The sequence below is a fragment of the Crotalus tigris genome, unplaced genomic scaffold (genome assembly GCF_016545835.1).
Source record: "Crotalus tigris isolate CLP2741 ecotype Arizona unplaced genomic scaffold, ASM1654583v1 scf7180000017691.523996, whole genome shotgun sequence".
NCBI lineage: Eukaryota > Metazoa > Chordata > Lepidosauria > Squamata > Viperidae > Crotalus > Crotalus tigris.
Window position 1 is genome coordinate 374,375 of NW_024096570.1, and position 21,423 is coordinate 395,797.

The 21,423-nt window shown below is 41.9% G+C and overlaps 1 protein-coding gene across 4 annotated transcripts in view; it reads right to left on the reverse strand.

Annotated features, from left to right (window-relative positions):
• DEUP1 (deuterosome assembly protein 1) overlaps window positions 1-18,862 on the reverse strand; it is a 54,514-nt gene extending 35,652 nt beyond the window's left edge. For 3 of the 4 annotated variants that reach the window (XM_039338126.1, XM_039338129.1, XM_039338128.1), the window contains exons 1-7: window positions 18,735-18,862; window positions 18,403-18,463; window positions 14,431-14,602; window positions 11,412-11,507; window positions 9,363-9,497; window positions 3,624-3,737; window positions 382-636 (exon numbers count right to left, since the gene is read on the reverse strand). In XM_039338126.1, coding sequence (XP_039194060.1) covers window positions 382-636; window positions 3,624-3,737; window positions 9,363-9,497; window positions 11,412-11,507; window positions 14,431-14,602; window positions 18,403-18,446 — 816 coding nt within the window. In that variant the 5' untranslated portion in view covers window positions 18,447-18,463; window positions 18,735-18,862. The remainder of the gene's footprint in view (window positions 1-381; window positions 637-3,623; window positions 3,738-9,362; window positions 9,498-11,411; window positions 11,508-14,430; window positions 14,603-18,402; window positions 18,464-18,734) is intronic. The other variant, XM_039338127.1, reaches the window with a different exon arrangement.
• Between the last annotated feature and the right edge of the window lie 2,561 nt (window positions 18,863-21,423).

Sequence of the window (21,423 nt, forward strand, 5' to 3'; positions counted from 1 at the left end):
AGATCAGCTTCCTAGTCCCACCTCCTCACAGATTCTTCTTTTGAATTCTGGATACAGTTTATTGTTTTCCCAAATCTTTCTTATTTCATAGTAAGACTTTGGGAAGGGGAAAACTGTTGAATATCAAGAAGTGATGTTCATTTATTCATTCATTCTAAGCTTGGTTACTGACAACTTATATCGATCTACCTATGCAATCCAAGAGATTCTAAACTCCTTTTCTTTGGGCAAAGCTGGTTACATCCATAATACATAGCTGTGACCACTTATATGTCCTATCAGCATTCATGTGCTCACAACTCCTTCTAGATTGGTGGCAGCACCCAGAAATCATTTACATAAAATATTACAAAGCAACCGTTTAGAAACAACAACCTTTACCTGGCATTTTCTTTGGTACATTTTTACTTCCTGTTGGAGCTTTAAATTTTCCTCTTGTAGTTTGTTTCTGCTCACCGCTATTTCGCTCACAGTTGATTCAAGTTTTTCCATAAAGAATTTGTTCCTATCAGCGGGCTCGGTAAAAGCACCGTTCTGGACACCAAGTGGCTCATTTCTGTACTGGCTGGAGGTATCCCCATCATTTTGCGTCAGCTTTTGACAGTGTATTTGGATTTTACAATTTTGAGCTTGTTTCTCAAAAAAAAAACAAAAAACAAGAAAACAGTTGCATGAAATTCATTGCTTTGGGAAGAGCAGTATTTCTCTCCTATTCATAAATTTATACTGCTACAGAATACTGGCACTTCAGAACTGTAAGTCTATTTATTTAGAACAAATTTCAGTAAGAGATTTATAAGAAATGCCCTTGTAGTACCAATCATTTCTCAGTCTTGGACTAGCCCAAACTTCTAACAGAGCAAAGTTTTCCATGTAAGCCCAATGATCTCCCGAAGTAAGACCACGTGGGGGAAAAAACTTGCAGTTATGATCAACGCATCAACAACTAATTCTCCACTGAGTGAGAAAGAAATGCAGATTTAATGCACAGTATGATGCTTTGTCTAATTATTTCTCCCCGGTCATACTTACAACTAGAATCAATCACCAGAAGAAAGAAGCAGCTGGGACTTGAGTTAAGAGAAGCTTAAGTTTCCCCAACACTGTGCAAACTGTGCAGAGGCCTGGTGGCGCAGTAGTTACTACTTCTGCTAACTGCCGGCAGTTCGGCAGTTCGAATCTCACCGGCTCAAGGTTGACTTGGCCTTCCATCCTTCCGAGGCCAGTAAAATGAGGAGGACCCAGATTGTTGGGGGCAATGTGCTGACTCTGTAAACCGCTTAGAGAGGGCTGTAAAGCATTGTGAAACGGTATATGTCTAAGTGCTATTGCAATCCTATATTGTAGGAATGAGTCCTTGTCTTACAGCTTCTTTCTTTCCTCAGAGTCATATCCCCCTTGTATTTAAGTACAGCATGTTGTATTTATTTCAATCAATCTACATGGCTGTCTAACGCATAAGCAGAAACTCTAGCTAACTAATAAACGTTGTGCCTTGACAGCAAGGATTTCCTTCGTTGTTTGCATAAACAGATCTATGAATGAGACAGGCTTAAGTCACCATTTAGCTGTATGGTAGAAGGGCAGGATTTTCTCCTTTATTTCAATACTACCCAAGGATAACTACAAGGAATATAATATCTGTTATACAGGTAGTCCTTGACTTACAACCACAGTTGAGCCCAAAATGTGTTGCTAAGCAAGACAGTTGTTAAGTGATCCCCCCCTTTATCACCTTTCCTGCCACAGTTGTTATGTGAATCACTGCAGTAGTTTTTGCTTGGCAGAAGGTCACAAAAGATGATCACATGACCCTGGGACACTGCAAGCGCCATAAATATATATGAGCCAGCTGCAGGCAACTGAATTTTGACCATGGGACCATAGGGATGCTGCAACGGTTGTTTTTTTCGTGCTGCTGTAACTTTGAACGGTCACTAAACAAATGTTGTAAGACGAGGATTTCCTCGCCTTGGGCTTTGCATTCTAACATCTTGCAGGTTAAGTTAGGTGAATCAGCAATGGGTAACCATTAGAGTAAGTCATGGGAGTGTTCGGAGGCAAGGATATACCTCTTTCCCTCTGGGCACCAATAAGCCGCCGCTGCAGCCATTTTTAATCCACCCTTTGCCTTTTCTGTATTATATCTCTCACCTCCCACCTTCTGTCTCTCTTGGTTTCCAACAAGGCAGAGGAAAGGAGAGCAAATCTTCACTGTACGATGTGGAGAAGAAGACAGAGAAGGTCTGGGATTTAGTTGCTACTTTCCTTAGTTGGAGAAGAAAGGTTGCCAGCAGCTAGTTGGCGTCACCACTTCCATTTTGCAGGACTTAAGCTAGTTCCCCAATCGTGATAGGGTCTGCCTCTTTCCCCTCGGGGCTCTTTCTGCCCTGGTGTTTTCCAAACCTGTCTTCATTTCATCGTCTTTTTGTTTGAGAAGGGCCCAAATTTGGTATATGAGGAGAGGCTGATCTGCCAACCTAGAGCAGTGATGGCGAACCTTTTAGAGACTGAGTGCCCAAAGTGCAACCCAAAACCCACTTATGCATGGTCGAGTGCCAGGTGTGTGTGGCCCATTGGCTGGGTGTGGCCAATTGGAGGGCGTGGCCCATTGGGTGGGCATGGCTGCAGTGGTAATGGCAGACTGGGTGGGACTAAAAGTTCAATCAATCAATTCCAACTTTGCAAGAACTTTTTTTTTCCGCGAAAAGTTGAAATTGACTAATTGAACCTTTTTTTTTTTTTTTGCACACAGTGGCGGAGGCCTAAAGCGAAAAGGTTTTATAAAACCTAGATGAAGGCCTAGGACTGGGGCGACGATGCGCATGCCCACAGAGAGGGCTCTGAGTGCCGCCTCTGGCACCCGTGCCATGGGTTCGCCACCACTGACTTAGAGAAATCAGATCCTTCTAATTCCTGTTGCAGTGCTCTGCCTGATGGGTGTTTTCCATGCTAAGTGGCGTAGTATTGAAAGGAGACTGTAGCCGCTAAGATGAGAGAACCAATCACCATGCGTCCTAGTCAGAACACCACCATTCAGCTATGGCAGGATGGAGACTGTCCGTGGGGATAGCACATTTTATACCAATCTATTTTTAAACAAAAAAAAAACAAACTCAAAGATGGATAGAGAGCATCTTCACCTAGCAGTGGGGAATGTCCTTCTAGCTGCTGCCATTTTTGATTTATGGTTCTGATAGAAGCAATACCTGGTTTGTTGGAAGTCACTGGTTAAGGCTGGGCGTACTGCTTTATTAGTGTGCTCTAGTCTCTGTTCTAAAAAAACTTGCAGTCTGATCAAGGGAATGTAGAAACATACCCCCTCCTTGAATATCTGTATGAGTTATAGGGATATCCGTGAGTGGAAAAAGCACTTGAAGTGATTGAGATACAGTCCTTGCTATTAAAAATGTGATTTGTCTGCTTGTACAAAAAAAAAATTCCTATAGCATCACATTCCTGGAATATTTAAATGTGACGAACCTCATTTGCAAAGATATCTACATATTCATTTTTAAGGCTTAGAAAACGTGGGTGAATATATATATTCTGTTAACTATTTATCTAGGCTTCACGGTTCATTTAATTCCAATTCCTCTTAGAGAAGAAGCAAAGAATGGTACCTGGAACAGATTGCATTTCTCAGACAATAATTTTCGCTGAGCATCTAAAGAAACCAAATGATTTTGATACAGTGTTTCCTGCTTATCCCACTCGCTTGATTTTGCTCTAAATTCCTGAAAGAGAAAAGCAGACACAAAAAATCAATCAAATTATTGAAAGTATCTACGTTCTCTTTATATTTCTTAAAAATGAATAACCGGTGCAACCTTCAGTATAAAGGGCCTTTGCACTTAAAAGTTCTTGTATAATACATTGTTGTTAACAATTTGGATGGTCCTTGCCAGGTGCAAAGCACATTCTTCGCCATTAATAACACTCGGCACTTAAGTGTTCAAAAAGCTCAGTATGCAAAGATGCATTCTCACATAGAGCCATGCTTCCTCCTCCACCATCCCTTCAAATGACAAAGCGCTTGCCCTTGTTCACATACATCAGCCTGAAGCAATGAAGCCGGGCTGCAATTCCTCTAGTTGCGATTCATTTGCTGGACCCCACAGAGGAGCAGAGTTCTGCTGTGGTGCCGCTATGAATGCACTCTTGCGTGTATTCAAAAATATTTGTCATATCAGGCTTATGGGCCCCCCGCTTGGAAAGCTATTCAGAGCATTAGGCTAAGATAGGCGATCAATCCCCAAACGGTAATAGGTGAGATGGGGCTCACTTCGGGTCTACCGCTGGCCTTTTCATTGGAATTATCCATGCCGACATTAAGAGTCAGGGATGGCATGAGCAATTTTGTTCTTGAAGGAGGCTTGCTAACCTGCCCAACAGCAGGCCTTTGATGGTTTCATCATATCCCTGCCAGCTTTCATCTTAATAATCTATCTGCTTCCAGGAATAGCTCTTTGGGATGAATACTTGAGGATGCGCTGTCCCAACTGGACATGATAATGTATTTTCACTTGTGCTTATTCATATGCAGTATGAGATTTGGGCCATTTGTTATTCACCCATTGTTTTGTCTGTTTTATAGCCTTGGCATCCTTACCGAATAAGGATCTGCAAACAATTGCATTGATACAGCCTCCATTTTATCACCCTATAGCAGGGGTCTTCAAACTTGGCCCTTTTATGACTTGTGGACTTCAACTCCCAGAATTCCTCAGCCAGGCACGCTGGCTGAGGAATTCTGGGAGTTGAAGTCCACAAGTCATAAAAGGGCCAAGCTTGAAGACCCCTGCCCTATAGGGTGTGTGTTGGACTATAGCTATCCATCAATCATTACATATGAGCATCCACAGTTCTTCTTACCCAAGGACACCTTTGTAAATCCAACATCCTAGTGAAGGAGATACTAATCTAAAGTTCACGAAGAAGACCGGTCATGTTAGTAGCCTCAGAAAAAAAATCTTAATTCTAGATCTCCAGATTTGCCTTTAGTGGAAACTACCAGGATCAGTGTGGTGAGACAATAACAGAGAGCCACGGGTGGTTGTCATACCAGTCATTATGTTTACGAATGGAGTTCAAAAGGCATCTCCAATGATGAATTACCACAACACATTGGTTTTGGGCAGGCGTAGGCAACCTTGGCTCTTTTATGACTCGTGGACTTCAACTCCCAAAATTCCTGAGCCAGCATGGCTCAGCTTGGAAACCTCTCCATTTCCCCTCAGCATGGCCGGCTCAGGAATTCTGGGAGTTGAAGTCCACGAGTCATAAAAGAGCCAAAGTTGCCTACGCCTGGTTTTGGGATTTTGAACACCATTCCAGAAATCAGCATATCCACATCCAGCAGGGATAATGACGGGCAGGGGGATGAATATGATGATGATGATATTGTCCATTCACTCGTCTCCGATTTTTGGCAATTCTATAGGTCAGGTCTCTCCACATCTTCCAATCTTCTGCTACTTCTTTGAGCTGTTCGATGCTCTGGCTGGTGTCAGCTTTGATGGTGTCCAGTACCGTGTTCTTTGGTGGTTTGGTTTCCTTTTATCACTAACTCTTCCCAACATAATTGCTTTCTCCAGTGAATTCCCCCGCATGACATGGCCAAAATAAGTGAGACACGGTTTTGTGATTTTTTTTTCTTCCACTGACATGTCTGGTGTTATGCACTCCAGGACTTGTTGGTCACCTTTGCTGTCCAAGGAACACACAGAAGTCTTCTCCAGTACCACAGCCCAAATAGGTTGATGAATATATAATAAAACCAGTGATTTATCTCTCTAGCCCAGGGGTAGACAATCTTGGCTCTTTTATGACTCGTGGACTTCAACTCCCAGAATTCCTGACCCAGCATGACTGGCTCAGGAATTCTGGGAGTTGAAGTCCACGAGTCATAAAAGAGCCAAGGTTGCCTACCCCTGCTCTAGCCCAGGGGTGTCAAACTTGCCACATCATGTGATGTGTCACGACATATCGTGCGTTTTTTCCCCTTGCCGGAGGTGGGGTGGGTGCGGCTTCCGTGTGACGCATCCGGCCCGCGGGCCAGCAGTTTGACACCTCTGCTCTAGCCTAAGACAAGTACACTCAAAACACACCCTTGAATGGGGTTTTCTATCATTCTTTCCTGCAGTAAAGTTCTGCCGTTTTGCACTTTTCTGCAGCTGCCTCAGAAGCCTGTAAACAGCTCTTCCCTGCTTTGCTTTCAAGCTAAGAACAAATGCAAAAGCTATTCTTTCATCCCTTACAGAATAAAAGACAAGGCTGCCTTTGAAAGGGGCATTTCCTTCAGCTCTTTCTGCCATGGAGAAGAGAAATACACATACTCTGTTTTGAAACCACTGTCTTTTGAAGCAGCTCTGGGGAAACTTGTAAATTTGGGTTGGCAAAATGCACATTCTATGACACAAGGACAGCTCCAGCAGTAGATCCAGCAGCAAATTAGCAATTAAACACTACTGGTTGAAGAAACTCAGTGAGCAGTGCTCATCAATGTCTCCCTATGCTTAGGATCCATTGATAGAATCTCTCCCTCTGTTCTGGATCCTAAACTAAGATGCTTTGTAATTCAAGACCAGACAGATAACTCAACGAAGATGGTTACACTGACTTATTAACATAGAATTCACTGAACAGCTAAAACGACACTACACATAAGCCATCTCTTAAGGAGACAGCATTTAACCCTATAAATGCCAAACATTCTAACATACAGATCTATATGCTCTGGTCAGGGTTATATTGATCCAGCACACTCTCCAAACTGCAGATACCCAAATAATGTATTTTATATACTCAGGACATATACATCTAAGGGGTCCTTGGTGCTCTCTGAGCTTGGTTGTTTTTTTGCAGATGTTTCATTACCCAAACTAGGTAACATCATCAGTGCTAGTAAGGAGTGCTAGTAAGAAGTGGGAGCAAAACCCACTCCTTACTAGCACTGAAGGTGTTACCTAGTTTGGGTAATGAAAGATCTGCAAGAAGACATCCAAGCTCAGCGAGCACTAAGGGCCATTCATTTCAACCCTGAGTTTCAAACATTCTTGTTTATTGGTAGTTTATAAATCTGTTGTTCCCAAATTAAGCTGGCAGCTGAGAGGTCCCCTTCCCCTTTCCCCAAAATACTCATTACTTTTCTGTCCCTAAGACATTTATTCGTTTATTTTATTAATGCACGTTTTGTGTGACTGGATGTCATGTAGCCCAACACAAGCGTACAAAATGAACACAGAACATAGAATAATACGGTTGGAAGGGACCTTAAAAGTCTTCTAGTCCAAGTCCCTGCTCAAGCAGGAGACCCCATACCATTCTGGACAAATGACTGATCAATCTCTTCTTGAAAACCTCCAATGATGGAGCTTCCACAACTTCCAGAGGCAAGCTATTCCACTGACTAATTGTTCTCACTGTCAGGAAATTTCTCCGTAGTTTTCGGTTGGATCTTCCACCCGTTACTTCTTGTCCTGTCGTCAGGTACTCTGGAGAAGAGGCTGACCCCCTCTTCTCTGTGACAGCCCCCTCCCTCAAGTACTAGAAGATTGCAATCACATCACCCCAGTGCTTCTCTTTGTTAGACTAGACCAGGGGTAGGCAACCTTGGCTCTTTTATGACTCGTGGACTTCAACTCCCAGAATTCCTGAGCCAGCCATGCTGAGGGGAAAGGGAGAAATTTCCAAGCTGAGCCATGCTGGCTCAGGAATTCTGGGAGTTGAAGTCCACGAGTCATAAAAGAGCCAAGGTTGCCTACCCCTGGACTAGACCAAGGATGTGAAACTTGCAATGTCACGTGATGTGTTGCAACTTTTTCCCCATTGCCGGCAATGGGGTAGGCGTGGTTTTGGCGTGACGCATCCGGTCCACGGGCTGGCAGTTTGACACCCCTGGACTAGACATACCTAGTTCCCTCAGTTGTTCCTCCAAACCCTTTATCATCTTTGTTGCTCTTCTCTACATTCTTTCCAGGGTTTCTAGTTGTTGCAATCACTGTAACAATGTTTTCTTGAACAGTCAGGTTTCACTTCACAAATCAGCAAAATATTTATATAGCTGCCTCTAAATTTTGGAGAACACTAGCTCTAGCACACTGCAACAATCTCCCCATAGAAGTTATGGAGGATTGATACAGAAAAGTCCCCTATGAGCTGTCCCCGTGAACGAGGAAACACAGCTGGAAACACAGCTCATGTCCTGTTATCTAGTACCATCTATAAGGATTTACGGGCTCATTTTATAGCTCCTTACCTGACCAAATACCTGGGAAATTTTGATCACTGTTATGTACAGTTGCTACTATCACATCAGTATGATGCAGTTTCTTTGAACGTAGCTAAATTCTGCTATACTGTATTGTCTGCAAAATTAGGCAGACTGGCCATTATCAACAGGTGGCCAAATTTTACAGACAATATAGTAGAATTTAGCTACGTTCAAAGAAACTGTATCATACTGATCTGATAGTAACAACTGTACATAAAAGAATCCATAGTTACCCTAAGTCTCAAAAGATATATGATATTAATGAGGTGTGATTGATAAATATGCAATCTACTCAAGTGGTACTCTAATGAAGGGGTAGGCAACCTTGGCTCTTTTATGACTCGTGGGCTTCAACTCCCAGAATTCCTGAGCCAGTATGGGGGAACTTTGGCCCCTTCATGACTTGGGGATTTCAATTCCCAGAATTCCTGAGCCAACATGGCTCAGCTTGGAAACCTCTCCCTCTCCCCTCAGCATGGCTGGCTCAGGAATTCTGGGAGTTGAAGTCCACGAGTCATAAAAGAGCTAAGGTTGCCTACCTCTGCTCTAATGCATTCCAAATACATGTCTAAGTCCCTGTTCCTGTCATATCTTGGTGTGCTTTTAATTTTAAGTTAATGGACAAGACCACAGTTGTCCGGCAGATGCTGCAATCATGTCCTTCATGTAACCATTACCAAAATGATATCACGGTATACCTGATGTCAGGTGTTTCCCTTGTTCTACTCTATCCTGTGGCTTGCCCATGAAAGGGGCAATCAGAATGGGTGGGAGAGGCAGACCTTTCTATGCCTGTGTCAAGTTCCTGTGACACACATTAGTTGCTTATGCTTCTGGTTTGCCATCAAAAGTTACATGAAACATGCCCTTCCTTTCTGAGTCTACAAACAAAACAAATAAACAGAAGCTAGAATCATTTTTTTCTCAGAGGATAGCCAAAGAACGCCATACCTGATTAAAGGTGAAAGGAGACTGACTCTTGCAAGTCTCCAAAGACAAATAATCTTATTTTCCCTTCCTGTCCCCTGGCTTGATCTTGGAGTACAAGGTTTGCAAAAGAAGCATTACTTCAAACAGAGATCCTTACCTCCAATTTCTGGTTTAAACTGTTCATCTGGAAAGGTGCTTCTTGGTTTTCTGTGCATTTCTCCATGTTGCGAGTTTTATTTTGCTTTAATTGGTGCAACTGTAGCTTTTCATAGCTTTGTGTCAGCTTAGCAAACTAAAAATAAGCGAACGCCAAGAATATATTATTTCTTTCTTAAAAATTGATGGCAGAATGGGCTAAGGCAGTTAAACTTGAATATTATAATTAGCCATACTTCTTTTTTTTTTAATTGTGCCACCTATTACAACTAAGCAGTTAAGGGTGAACACAGGTGAACTTTCTTACAATTTGTGGTATCAATTAATTGCATGATTAAACAGTATTTATTTGGTTTATTATACCTCTGTGTAAAAGAATTTCTACCTAGTGTTTGTAGGAAAAGTTTTGCATTAACTTAGCGCCATCTTCTGTACACAGGCTTAGCCTTTCTTCAAAAAATCAAAGAATTGGGTTAACTAGGATAAACTAATCTTTCAATGATCTAATACTTGCTTCCCTAGGTCAGGGGTGTTAAACTGCGGCCCACAGGCCGGTTTCATCATACCAGAGCCGCGCCCACCCCATTGCCGGCAATGGCAAGAAAGCTCCGATACATTGTGCGATGTCACATGACGTTGCGAGTTTGATATGTCTGCCCTAAGTGATAAATAACTAGCATTGGGGGAAAAATATATTTTTTTTAACCTAGCTCACAAAGTGGATCTGTGCAGTGAGAATCATTCATGTCTCCGCCTGAACACTGTGATCCCAATTCTAAACTTGTAGCAAGCAACTCAGACTAATAAAAATCGTATGTTTAAAGCGAGATTCTTATGTAAAATATATAGGTTGGTCCTGCCATTTCTGTATCTAAGAAAGGATAATTAAATACGACAGTCAGTGTCAAACATAATGACTGCAAGCACAGGAGCCTTACATTCAAAGGGGCACAGAAAGTACATTGCTTGAAGGGCTACTGATCGTTCTGGGAAAAGTAAAAGAAAGATTACATACAGATGGGGAGAGAAATACTATATGGGTGGTCCTCCTCTCAGGACCACAAACTGAGAAGAAAATTTCCATTGCTAAGCAAGACAGTTGTCAAGCGAGTTTCCTCCCATTTTATTTCCTTTCTTGCCACAGTTGTTAAATGAATCACTGCAGTTGTTAAGTTAGAATCACAGATGTTAAGTGAATCTGGCTTCCTCATTGGCTTTGATTTTTAGAAGGTCCCAAAGCCCAGGACACTGCAACTGTCATAAATACAAGTCAGTAGCCAAGCATCTGAATTTTGAACACATGACCGTGAGGATGTTGCAACAGCAACGTCACATTTTTCAGTGCTGTTGTAATTTCAAATGGTCACTAAGCAGAGGGTTGTAAGTCAAGGACTACCAGTACAGTACTTTCTTCTCCCAGATACCTTATCGAAAAGACATATCATATCTCTTCCTTACACCCCAAGTGTTGAATGGGAATTCCTGGATTTTAATGGACAAGATTAGATGCTGCCTTTGAAGGGCTACTATGCCAATCACCAAAATGTTCAGGCGAATGGAGGAATAGGGCGGACTTACATAACCATTTCCCAAGGCACAATCCAAGTACAATGGATGAACTCATAGGTGGATTGCTTTCCAGAACAAACCCATGTTCTGCATTCACACAATCACATTCCTCGGCTAGTCTGTTTGAGCACTTGAGCTTCAAGAATAAAGGGTGACTGGATTCAGACTGTGGTTTGATTGGTTTCATCTGAACAGACTGGGGCGAATCCTCACAATTAGCAATTAATCAAACATATGAATCAAACCAAATCTCCATAGATAAAAAAACGGTTCAGTCCAATTTGGGGGAAAAAGAGTAAATTTAAGTGAGAAGGAAATTATTAATCCAAATGCTAGTGAAGGATTCCATCATGACCTCTTTCGTTCCACGAATAAAAAACCCCTTAGTACTGGTAAAATTAGGTAATAATTTTTCCAAATTACTAAACTAACCTTGGAATATTTCATGCACTGTAAAATAGGAATCTGACTTTTTCCTTACTTGAGTTTTCAAGGCTTGAAGCTGTGCGTCGTAATTCTGAGCCATCTCATATTTTGACTTTTGCAAGCTGTCCAGTTTCTGTCTGAGTAAGCCCACCTGTATTTGAAAGGGGTATTATTCTGAGCCTTTAAATAAATCCGATAAAATTATTCCTACTCTGGGCTACATAAGAATAATTTTCTTCTGTTCAATTATATCTGATTCTCGGAGACTACCCTGCAGTTTTCTTGGCAAGATTTTCCAGAAGTGATTTGCCATTGTCTCCTTCCTAGGGCTGGGAGAAAGTGACTGGCCCAAGGTCATCCAGCTAGCGTAGTGCCTAAGGCTGGAGTAAACTCATAGTCTCTTGGTTTCTAGCCTGATGGTTTCTAGCCTGAAGCCTTAACCACTATACCAAACTGAGTAAAATACTGTAGGATTTCCAAATACATCCTGATAAAATCTTGGCTTGTAACACCCCAGATTTAACTGTGGTTGAACAGAAGAAAGTGTGGGGTTCCAGCTCCCAGTGGGGGAAATGGATGTTTAACTGGAGATGGTATCGCAGTTTGGTTTGCCCCACAGTTACTTGGGGGGGGGGTTTCCTTCCTCCAGATTTAAGGAGGAAACTTCAGATTGACCCATCTACCCTCCAGACTGTTGAAATGGTGGTTTCTTTGGCTGGTGAGTTGAGTGACAGGGAGACAGGGTCTGTCATCAACTTAGTGGCTGTGATGCAGCCTAAATTATGGACACTAGAATCAACATTCCTCAATTCTAATACGCTTTTTAGATCTGTGTTTCTCAGCCTTGGCAACTTTAAGATATGTGGACTTCAACTCCCAGAATTCCCCAGCCAGCACTGAAAGTCTCAGAGTTAGAATCCACACATCTTAAAGTTGCCAAGGTTGGGAAACACGGTTTTAGATTCTAATTTTGCCTTTAGTTAAAAAGAGACTTTCCTCAGATACACAGTAGGTGAGTGTTTCTCTTTGGTGGTTTATTTCTGAGGTGGTAATATTTAGAAATGTCTGAGAACTTGCCAGCCTTTTGCTTAATGAGAATTAAAAAGATTAAAATATTTAAATGGAAAGAAATAACTTTTCTTTTTTGAAAAGGTGAATAGAAAGAACTTCTTGGTGGGAAAGCTGTCTTGTTTACATACCAGTTGTAAAACAAAACCTTGAAGGCTGATTATCAAAGCACAAGATGCCTAGTTTAAAGAAAATGTTTGATTTATGGGTCTGTGAAGGGCTTGACATTTTTAACATTTGGCTGGAACCAGAAATTACTACTGAAGATGAACAAATCCCTCTTGAGACAACAGAGATGGACTCACTGGATTTTCAAGTGCAATTGGATGACCATTTAAAAATGGAAAAAAGACATTGTGGGTTACTCTTTCAAACTACTTCATGGAAACTACAAGTGACCTTGGAAGATGGTAATTGTGTCAGAAAAGGAAAAGATGCTACAAGAAAACAGGAGTCATAATTTTATTTGCAGGATTTAAGGATGTTTGGGAAGAAGGGGAAAAATAGATTTAGAATTCAAAAGGATTTGTGCACTTCTGGTACAGAAAAATACTATTGAGGAATGACGAATATCTGGTTGTCCCTAACCTGATCCAGATCTCTGCATACAAATCTTAGTTATCAGAAGGGGGAGAGTAGAGAGATACACCTTTGCATGCAAAATAACTCATCAATAGGCTCACTTTTTATTTTTTAAATGCTGATGCAGTCCCATCCATTCTGCACAAACACTGTTTAGCAGGAGCCAGAATGCCTTTCCTTCCCTCCAGCCTGCTCTGTCGAAACCTAATTATTTTATAGAGTCTATCTTTTTGAAAAGAGGATAAATAATGCAAAATATCAGTTATATTTATTCTATTGCCTGGTTCACACATTTTGCTACATTATGTTTCTGTCTGGTTTCGGCTCAGCATGATGCATGAACCCATTATGGCTTAGCATTCTGTGCGGAAAAAGCCTCCGCAGCTTGTGCAACACAGTATTATTTTAAAATGGTATATCGTTATGTATGAATGCAATCCATGTAGAAAGGTTAGATAGGAGGCCCTGGCTATACTATTTTTGTTCTGGAACATTTTATACATGGTCTGTTAAACTTCCAAGAAAAAAAAATAACATCCAGAAAGATCAGGAAAATATAGCTGAGAGAATGCCTGATCTCTCTCTCTCTCTCTGTGTCTGTCTCTGTGTCTGTCTGCCTGTCTCTCTCTCCCTCCCTCCCTCCCTCCCTCCTTTGTGTGTGTGGGGGTAGCTGGATAGTGTAGTGGTTAGAGAGCCACTTTTCACATTCACAGGGTGTGAATCCTGGCTTACCAATTGGGATCCTTGGGCAAAGACCTCCCATACTTCACCTGACTGCCTCAAACACAAGAGTGACACAAACTAGAAGAGCCATGCCACCTGGGACATCATTGGATTAACAATAGCTGCGTCAGATGTGGGGAAAAGGAGACAATCGGATGATAAGTGGACTAGCTTAATGAAACCATACATGATCTAGCTTAAAGAAAAGAAGAACTAAGGGAGACATGATAGCAGTGTTCCCGTAACCCTAACCCTAAGGGGCTGCCACAAAGAAGAGGGGGGTCCACCTGTTCTCCAAAGCACCTGAAGGCAGGAGAAGAAGCAATGGATGGAAACTGATCAAGGAGAGAAGCAACCTAGAACTCAGGAGAAATTTTCGGACACTGAGATCAATTAATCTGTGGAACAACCTGCCTCCAGAAGTTGGGAATGCTCCAACACTGAAAATTTTTAAGAAGGGAACTGAATAATCATTTGTCTGAAATGGTATGTAGTCCTTCATGTTGTTTCCTTGGCAACAACAAGGAAAAAAGGCTACCCAATCTACTGATTCTATAAGCCTGGGACTTCCTCTGGACTTCCATCCTACAATTAACCAGGCTGGCTTCTGTTTATCTTTTTTTTGAGATCATCCAAGGCAAATTATTGCATAGTCCCTCCCATTCAATGCAATATTCACAAGATAAATGATGCAATATTACCTCTTGACCTTTCTGATCTAATTTGCTTTGGGCATTTGCTAACTCTTGATCCCGGATAGTCATTCTTGCTTCCAATCCCTGCAGCTTCTTTTCCCATTCCAGTTTCTTCTTGTTTACCATTATATCAATCTGGTGCATCAGTTCTTGAAGTTCAGCATCACCAGGGACAGATCTAAAAGCAACCATTTGTTTCATCCTTTAAGCGAATTAAAACATATACAGAAAATGACATCTCTCCCTCCCCATTAGTCTGTCTTTTTCTTTTGAACTTTAGAAAAGCTCTGCAAGTGAAGAATACAGGCAGTCCTCGACTTACTGTACAACAGTTCTGTGGGAAGTCAGCCGCCCCAGAGAAGGAAATATTAAAAAGGCAGAAAAATATATTTCCTCAAAGGATCTTAAAGAGGCAGAAAAGCATACCCAGTTTTCTTAATAGTCCCAAATCTCCCTCCCCCAAGCAGAAACCAGCTCTGTAGAAATGCAGATGTAAACCATTCAGGAAGGTTGAAGCTAGAAGATTAAGAAGACAAAGACACCTAAAATCTACATACCCCACCCAAACTCTAAGACAGGACATAATAGGATTAACCCACAGATGCCAAAGGGCACACTCAGACTCAGGTCAAAGTTCATGCCACAGGAACAACTCCAAACAAAAGGCTCCAGAGGGTATAAAAACCCACTCCCTACATGTGCTCTCGCTCTTTTCTTCCAGAGCCGTCTTTCTGTCTGGCTCTCCTCTTCAATAAACTGCAACCTTCTTTCTAAAGCAATCGCCATGTTGTTTAGTCCCAGCTTGGACTGAACCATAATGAAGACTTTTCTTTCAACAGTTCATTTTGTGACCGTTCAAAATTATAGCAGCACTGGAAAAAGTGATTTATGACCATTTTTCACAGTTACAACTTTGGTAGCATCCCCATGGTCACGTGATCAAAATTCAGATGCTTGGCAACTGCTTCACATTTATGACCATTGCAGTGTCCCAGGATCATGTGATCACCTTTTGTGACTTTCTGACAAGCAAAATCAATGGGGAAGGCAGATTCACTTAACAACCGGGTTACGAACAACAGTTGCAGTACTATCATACCATTTACACTGAAGCTTTTGAAGTAGCCCAATTAGAAAACAATTGAAAATGTTTTTCAACAAGATTCTTTTGATGAGGGATGAGGGCAAATGATCAAACTGTAAACCTTTTCCTAATTAGCAAGTTTATGCGTGCTAAAGAGTTTTAAAAAAAGAACATTCCTCTTCTTTGACCAGGTTTGGAAAGTAATTTCAGTAAGTAATGAGGGTCAATTAAGAAAGCCCCCCCCCCCCAGTGAAAAGCTGTTAGCCCCATCATGGCTCCATAGCCTAATAAATGAAATCTTAAATCTGTCAGTATCCAGCGTTATGGTGCTAATTAACAGGCTGACTGGCTTTTGCATCTGTAATAGTGAAACAATATGATTTGTGATTGCTGCATAAATCTCTAGAAGACGATTTCCCAATTTCAGCAACTTTAAGATGTGTGGACTTTAATTTCCCATTATTCTGGGTTGCAATGGGTTGTAATGCTATCAAGGCAATTGAATTCGTTCTTATGGAGGAAAAATACTGCGAGTTAAAATCCAGGCATCTTAAAGTTGCTGAGAAATACCGCTCTAGAACCTCTTTAGATTCTAAAGTACATTCAAAATTTAAAGAAGCTTTGAAATTTCAGGTAGTCCTCCACTTAAAGCCATTCATTGAGTGAACATTCGAAGTTACAACGGCACTGAAAAAAGTGCCTAATGACCATTCTTCACACTTACAACCGTTGCACCCCCCCATGGTCATATGATCAAAATTCAGATGCTCGGCAACTGGTTCATATTTATGATGGTTGCAGTGGCCCAGGGTCATGTGATTCCCTTTCGCGACCTTCTGGCAAGCAAAGTCAATGGGGAAGCCAGATTCACTTAACAAGTGTGTTACTAACTTAACAACGGCAGCAATTCACTTAACTGTGGCAAGAAAGGTCATAAACTCATTTGACAATTATCTTGCCTAGCAACAGAAATTTTTGGCTCAGATGTAGTCGTAAGTCGAGGACTACCTGTACAGTGTCCCATTTAGAAAAATGTTAAAAAAACTGAAGGATCACAGGCCATACTATTTGTCACTATAATGACAAATAAATAAATATGAGACAGTCCCGATCTCAATTTAATGACAAAAACCCTGTGTTAAAGGCAGACAATCAGCTCCATACCTTGGATTAATTTTCCCATCTGTAAGGAGGCCTTACAAATCTGTTTTTAAAAATGATGTACGGATTGTAGCATCTTAAATCCCCAGCACAAACGTTGTATGAAAATATGAAGTCAGCAATCATTTATATATGTGCTGGGTGTAATGTCTCAAGTTAAATTCCACTCTTAATGTCTACATGCAGGGTTGTTGTTTTTTTTTTGAGAAGAGTATGGAAGGATTTTTTTTTTAATTTTCCAACTTATTGTGGTATGATATATCCAGGTACTAATCAGGTTTGCCCTTTTTAGTTTCCAAATTCTGTCCGTATCTTCCAGATTCTGCCAATTTGTAAGGCTATTTAGAAATAAGCCTCGCTAGCTCTTTCGCCTCCTCACCGTCAAAATGACAAGGAAGAGAAGAAACAATGGCCGCGCCAAGAAGGGCTGAGGACATGTCCAGCCTATACGCCAGTGGTTCTCAACCTGTGGGTCGGGACCCCATTTGGGGTTGAACGACCATTTCACGGGGGGTTGCCAAAAAAGGCTGTCTGCCATTTTCCCCCCCTTTTCTTTGGCCACACCCCTGGCACCCGGTGATGTATAAGTGGTTGGGGGTCACCTCAACATGGGGAACTGTATTATGGGGTCGCGGCATTAGAAAGATTGAGAACCACTGCTATACACTGTACCATCTGTGCCCGTTGTGATCCCAAGGATAAAGCTATTAAGAAGTTTGTCATCCAAAATATTGTAGAAGCAGCTGCAGTCCAAGATATTTCTGAAGCGAATGTCTTTGATTCCTATGTGCTACCCAAACTCTATGTGAAGCTTCACTATTGTGTTAGCTGTGCTATCCACAGCAAGGTGGTGAGGAACCGATCCCGTAAGGCCCAGAAGGACTGCACTCCTCCTCCCCGGTTCAGGCCAGCAGGTACTGCACTGAGACCACCCCCTAAGCCTATGTAAGGAGATGTTTTAAAAGATGTCAATGCCAAATATTGAGTCAATAAATACATTTTACAAGTGAAAAAAAAATAAGCCTCACTAACCTCAGAGAACGAATCTCCACCCTCAGGAAACTATATGCTAAGTAAAATCATCCTCTCTAGCACCCATCAATCCACTGTTCACACACTGTCTGAATAGGCTACAGGTAAAATCCACCATCTGAATATTGTATACTGCAAAATACTTTTTTAAATACAATGTTTATACTATGTTTAACAATTGATGGATATGTGATAGCCTTGATTTGTTTATATATATTTTTTCCTTTGTTTTGTTTATCAGTTGGTCTTTTCTTGCATTTAGGGTATTTTTGTGTATTTTGTTGTACTGGGTTTTTTTTAAATATAACTTATTAAAAAAAGAATGCTTTTTCAGCCTCCAACTGACTCTCTGCAAGGTAAAATCAGTTCGCTGGCTGGGCTGCAAGGAAAAACTAGCTTTTCTGGCCTCTGCTTGACTTCTTGAATACGCTGTCAAGCAATATTGATGATCTGAAGTTTCCTCTTTTCCACTTGACTCTCTAAAGATCAGAGAAGCTTGAAAAGATAAGCACCAGCTACGCCCTTCTAAAGATGGGCTTCCGAGTGTGCTTTGTTATTGATGTATTTATTCATTCAATTAATTTGTGCTAATCCTAATTAATTCAGTATGTCATTTCAACGAGGGAATAAAAAGAGCCACCGTGCTCCAAAATTGATCCATGTCTTAAAGATGTCAAATCGTGGGCTGCCCTTCCACCTACCTAGCCATCATTTGTTCTTGCAGTCCTTCTAAGGTCTTCTCCATCTTGGCCTTGGTCAGATCTATTTAAAACGGAAAACAGAGGAAAAGTTTAGTTTCACTGGAAGCCCTCACCTTATGCAGAGGAGTGGAACGGGTGGGGAGGGAAAGAGCAAGCTTTCTTTCCCTTTCCAGAGACTTTCGGCGGAGCACAGAGCAAGTTCGAGTCGACAAATGCCATTTCCGAGGGAACCCGGGAATCGGGGAAGAGGTCCTCTGAGCATACGCAGAGCGCGCCTCAACATGTCCTCGGGCTGGGTTGGCGCCCTCCTTCAGGGCAGTCCAAGAGCTTACCTGGAGGGTTCTCAGGACTCTCCCATCCACCTGCGGATCCCCGCGGCTCTCGTCACGCAGGTGGGGAAGACGCCTCGCATCTCGGCCGCCCTCCCGCCGCGGCTGCCGCCTTTTGTGGCCACGCCCCCTGCGGCCCGGCGGCAGTTGCAGGAGGGGCCGGCAGGCTTCTCCCGTTGCTAGGGCGACGGGGCAACCCGCGGCGGCGAGGGCGGCAGCAGGGGAACCCCCGAGAGGGGCGGAGCCAAAACAAGTGCTGCCCAGGCTGGTGCATCTCGCTTAATAGAATCTCCGTAGAAATTCTATGGAGTATTTCTGCGCGATCCGCTGCGAGTCGGGGTCGCCGCTTTTCCTGCTCTTTGCTGGTCTGAGAGTGTGATGGCTACTGGACTGGACTGCCAGAAGAGACTGAACTGCCATCTGTCAGAAAGGGTGTAGGGTCTCCTGCTTGGGCGGGGCGGGGGGTGGACTAGATGACCTACAAGATCCCTTCCAACTGTGTTGTTCTGTTATTCTCTTACTAATGGGGGTCCATAAATCCACTAGGGAGAGGTGGGGGAAGGATGGTACATTATTGTTTTGGAACTTGTGATTTTTAGCTGATGACATCCATAAAACCGTTAATGGGGAAGTGCAAAACAGGTCTGGATTTCCAGGTAGTCCTTGATTTACAACTGTTCATTTAGTGACCGAGGTTACAACGGCCCTGAAAAAAGTGACTTAGGACCATTTTTCACACTTAGGATAGTTGCAGCATCCCCATGGTCACGTGACTTACATTTGGATGCTTGACAACTGACTCACATTTATGATAGTTGCAATGTCCCCAGGGATCACGTGATCCCCTTTTGTGACCTTCTGATAAGCAAAGACAATGGGGGAACCAGGTTCACTTGACAATAATTTAGTAATTTAAGAACTGCAGTGATTCACTTAACAAAAGTGGTGAGAAAAGTTGTAAAATGGGGTAAAAGTTACTTAACAAATTTTTCAGCAACATACATTTTGGGCTCAATTGTGGTCGTAGCTTGAGGACTACCTGTATTGCAAAAATTCCTTCTGCCGCTTCGGTCGCGTATCTAAGCAGCATAGAGCAGGTTCTGGAATACACTGGCTGTTAAAATCAAATTGGAACGGATCCAAATGATATAATAAAGAATAAAGAATCCTATATAACAGCAATAACAGTAACAATAGCAAAAACAATAGATAAAAATATTACTGTCGGGAGAAATTCAACATGTTTACAGAAATAATAGCATCATTCATCTCAGCTCGGGTTTTTATTTATTTATTAAACAAACTTACATTGCTGTCCATTTTAGCGGAAAGAAGTCTGGAAGGCAAACAAGAGTCAAAATTGAAATATTATTTTTAAAAAGTTGACATTTAAAATTGCATGGAAGGCTGCATAAAACTTGCCTTCATCGTCTGTCCTCCTTATTTCAACCTGTTCAAGGAATCTTTAAAAAGCACTGAAATGGCTGTCAGGATCTCCTATCTATTTCCCTATCCTACATGAAAAAAAAAATAGATTTGATTGGCCATTTCAATGATTGAATTAGATTTTGGCCACCTCCTTGGGTGTCAGTGTAGCCTCTGCTTATCAATCAAATCATACAGCTCCCTCTTAATTATTAAATCATTTGCAGATCATCAAGGTATTCTTAGTCTTTCCCTTCCCTTCCCTGTCAGCAAACTCTAAGCAGCTTAGAGCAAAACATACATGAGCCATAATATACAATTAGTCAAAAACTATTAAATATGTCAAATGACAGTAATAACTACCATCAACATAAAATCAGTGTAATCCGACATTTGCTCCAGTGTGTGCTTACATTTTATTACATTTATATCCTAGTGTTCAATAATAGCTTGAGGGTCTGTCATATTTAGAGGATATTAAGTAGGGGAAGAGGGTCAGGTTTGGTTGAGGTCTTCTAGTCCAACCTCCTGCTCAAGCAGGAGACACTGTACCATTTCAGACAAGTGGCTGTCCAGTCTTTTCTTAAAAAGCTCTAGTGATGGAGCACCCACAACTTCTGGAAGCAAGCTGTTCCACTGGTTAATTGTTCTCACTGTTAGGAAGTTTCTCCTTAATTCCAGGTTGCTTCTCTCCTTGATTAGTTTCCCTCCATTGTTTCTTGTTCTGGCTTCTGGTGCTTTGGAAAATAAGTTGACCCCCTTTTTTGTGGTTGCCCTTCGAATACTGGAATCTGTGCCATGAACTCAGTTCACAGTCACAATACACTCAGAAGGGGTGCTTTATGGTCCATGGTGGGATGCCTGTGCCCCTTTCCCACCCTTCTCCACCTGGAAACCTAGGCCTTTTCCCTGGTGCTCCGCTTAATGACTGCAGCTGGGAGAGCAAGGTCATTGAGCAAAGCAATTACGTGGCATCTTGCTTAAGGATCCCTTTGCTCAGCGATAAAGATTCCAAGGTCAATTGTGGTCATCAGTGGAGGGCAACTGTATAAAACAACTAGTTTGCAAAAGACTAGATTAAAATATAGTAGGATGGTTGCTGGCTGAGGAATTCTGGGAGTTGGAGTCCATTCATCTTAAAGGTGCCCAGATTGAAAAGCTAAACTTTCTCCAAACATAGTCAACTCAAGCCAACTTGGCCAACTCCATTTTTATTCTCCTGTTGTGAGCAGCCCAGCTGACTTGTGAAAATGTTATACTTTTGACA